Source organism: Penaeus monodon, chromosome 37 (assembly GCF_015228065.2).
Source record: "Penaeus monodon isolate SGIC_2016 chromosome 37, NSTDA_Pmon_1, whole genome shotgun sequence".
Taxonomy (NCBI): Eukaryota; Metazoa; Arthropoda; class Malacostraca; order Decapoda; family Penaeidae; genus Penaeus; species Penaeus monodon.
The window spans coordinates 3,168,061-3,170,560 of record NC_051422.1 but is presented as its reverse complement, the minus strand read 5'-3'; the positions used below and the strand labels follow the sequence as shown (position 1 = coordinate 3,170,560).

The 2,500-nt window shown below is 44.2% G+C and overlaps 1 protein-coding gene across 1 annotated transcript in view; it reads right to left on the bottom strand.

The window, feature by feature from the left end:
* LOC119596053 (trafficking protein particle complex subunit 11-like) overlaps positions 1-2,368 on the bottom strand; it is a 46,215-nt gene extending 43,847 nt beyond the window's left edge. Inside the window, 1 exon segment of the mRNA XM_037945158.1 lies at positions 2,349-2,368. Within this exon segment, the coding sequence (XP_037801086.1) occupies positions 2,349-2,368 (20 nt within the window).
* Positions 2,369-2,500: the final 132 nt, after the last annotated feature.

Below are 2,500 nucleotides of genomic sequence, written 5' to 3'. Positions count from 1 at the left end.
CCATTATTACTAATACTATTATTTTTTTACCTCCCTCTTCCTTACTTGTTACTCTTGTGTACTATACTTGCTCCTCTTACTCTCCATCACTCGTTCCTCTTTCTTCGTTTACTCATTACTCTTCGTTATTCTTAGTTAAAGCACACTCTTAATTCACAGAATTATTCATTTTACACTATTTCCTCGTCAACCGTTACTCCTTTTCTCGTTACTCTCACTCTAGCAACTCGTTACGTCTGTTACTCGCGAATTTTTTCACGAGATCAAAGTCACTCTCGCTGATACTCGCAGTCCGGTGTCCTAGCATGAGATCGTCCTCGCAAATGAGACATTGGCCAGACGATCTCACTCTCGGTCGGTCTGGTTCAAGTGGATGGGGGAGAGACTGTCCAGCTGGAGATTAAGGGAGATAGGGAGAGGGGGAGAAAGGAGGGAGATGAGATATGGAGAGAGAGAGAGAGAGAGAGAGAGAGAGAGAGAGGGGGAGAGAGAAAGAAAGAAAGAAAAAAGAGTGAGAGAGAGAGAGAGAGGGGAGAGAGAGGAGAGGAGATAGAGAGAGAGAGAGAGAGAGAGAGAGAGAGAGAGAGAGAAAGAGAGATTGAGAGAGAGAGAGAGAAGAGAAGAGAGAAAAAGAGAGATAATAATAATAAGAAGAAAAAACACACACACGTAAGCCGACGAAAGGAAATAAAAGAGACCAAAGGAACGAAAGGAAAGAGGAGGAAGAGGAGAAAGAAAGAGAGAGGGAGAGAAAAAGGTGAGGTAAAAGGCAACATGAAAGGGGTTTCAACATGTTTTATGCGGGTTTTATCTAGCGTGCGGGTTTCTCTCTCGATGCGCTCGTATCCCTCCAAAAGGGCGGGAAAGTTAAAAAATGACTCCCCCCCCAAAAAAAAGGGAAAAAGAACGAGAAGATATATATATATATATATATACAAATAGAAAGAAAAAAAAAGGAAAAAAAAAAAGAAAAAAGTAAAATGAAAAATATGAAAAGGGATAAAAAAGGAAAAAAAAGAAAAAGGAAGATCAAGAAAAAAGAGAAAAAGAAAGAGAAAGTAGAAATAGAAGAATTTTTAAAAATCTTTGATAACCGTCTGTTGCACATTTCTTAAAAAATAAATAAAACAATCGAAATCAAGTAAACTGCCACACATCAATCCTCTTTTAAATCTCTTCAGATCCCACATTTAAGACGCTTCAATCCCCTAATCTACCTTGAAAATAGCAACAGTAAACCTTTTGCGTCCATTGCAACGCGCACGACCAGCTGCTTACACTCAGGATCCCTCTGCCGAAGATTAGATGAAAACGACCGATAGATAACTGAATTTGAACCGATAGCAATATTTAATGTTTTGACGGCTGTTTAGGAATGGGGGGGGAGGGAGAGGGGGAAGGGAAGGAGGGAAAGGAACGGGAGGGGATGGAGAGAGAGAGAGAGAGAGAGAGAGAGAGAGAGAGAGAGAGAGAGAAGAGAGAGGGGAAACGAGAGAGAGAGGGAGCGAAAAGAGAGAGAGAGAGGGGAGAGAAGAGGGGAGAGAGAGGAGAGGAGAGAGAGAGAAAAGAGAAGAAGAGAAACGAGAGAGAGAGAGAAGAGAGAGAAGAGAGGGGAGAGGGGAGAGGAGAGAGAGGAGAGAGAGAAAAGAGAAAAGAGGGGAGAGAAGCGAGAAAGAGAGAGAGAAAAGAGAGAGAGAGTGAGTGAGAGAGAGAGAAGAGAGAGAGAGAGGGGAGAGGGGAGGGGAGAGAGAGAGAGAGAGAGAGAGAGAGAGAGAGAGAGAGAAAGAAAGATAAGAAAATGGAGAAAGAGAAAGAAACAGAGGGGAGAAGGAAGATAGAGCGGCGTAAGACGAGACAGAGAGAGAAAGAAAGGAGAAAGAGAGCGAGGGGAGGAGAGCTATTTATATGCAAGATCCCTCTTCCTGGTGCCTTCTCCCCTAAACGCTTGTCATTGTTGGAACGTTCATGACATTTTTTTTTTCTCTACCTGCTGACTCACCGAAGCCGAAAATATAGCCCCAACTAAATGTTCTTTTTTCCACACCTAGTTAGAATAAAAGAAGGAAGGAAAAAAGAAAGGAAAACAAACGAAAAATAGCTTAATAGTTTATACTTCCTCTTCCGCTGTTCCCCCCACCACTCCTACTCCCCCCCCTTTATATATATAAAAAAAACTACAAAATTCATTTCAATGTGTTTTTTTTAATCGTCATTTCCCCTCTTTTTGTCCACGTGATTTATTTCCCCGAGCGACGCGTCTCGTGCGTGCGCTCTCCTCTGAAGGCGGATGGCGGGTCTCGCCTTCAAGGAAAAGAAAAATTTACGGCGAGACCAAGATTGTGTCTCACAGCCGCACCTCCTCCATCATCGAGACGGAGGGAGGGAGGAGGGAGGGAGGGAGGGAAGGAGAGGGAGAGGGAGGGAGGGAGGGAGGGAGATGGAGGGAGGGAGGGAGGGAGGGGGAGGGAGGGAGGGAGGGGAGGGAGGGAAAGGGGGGAGG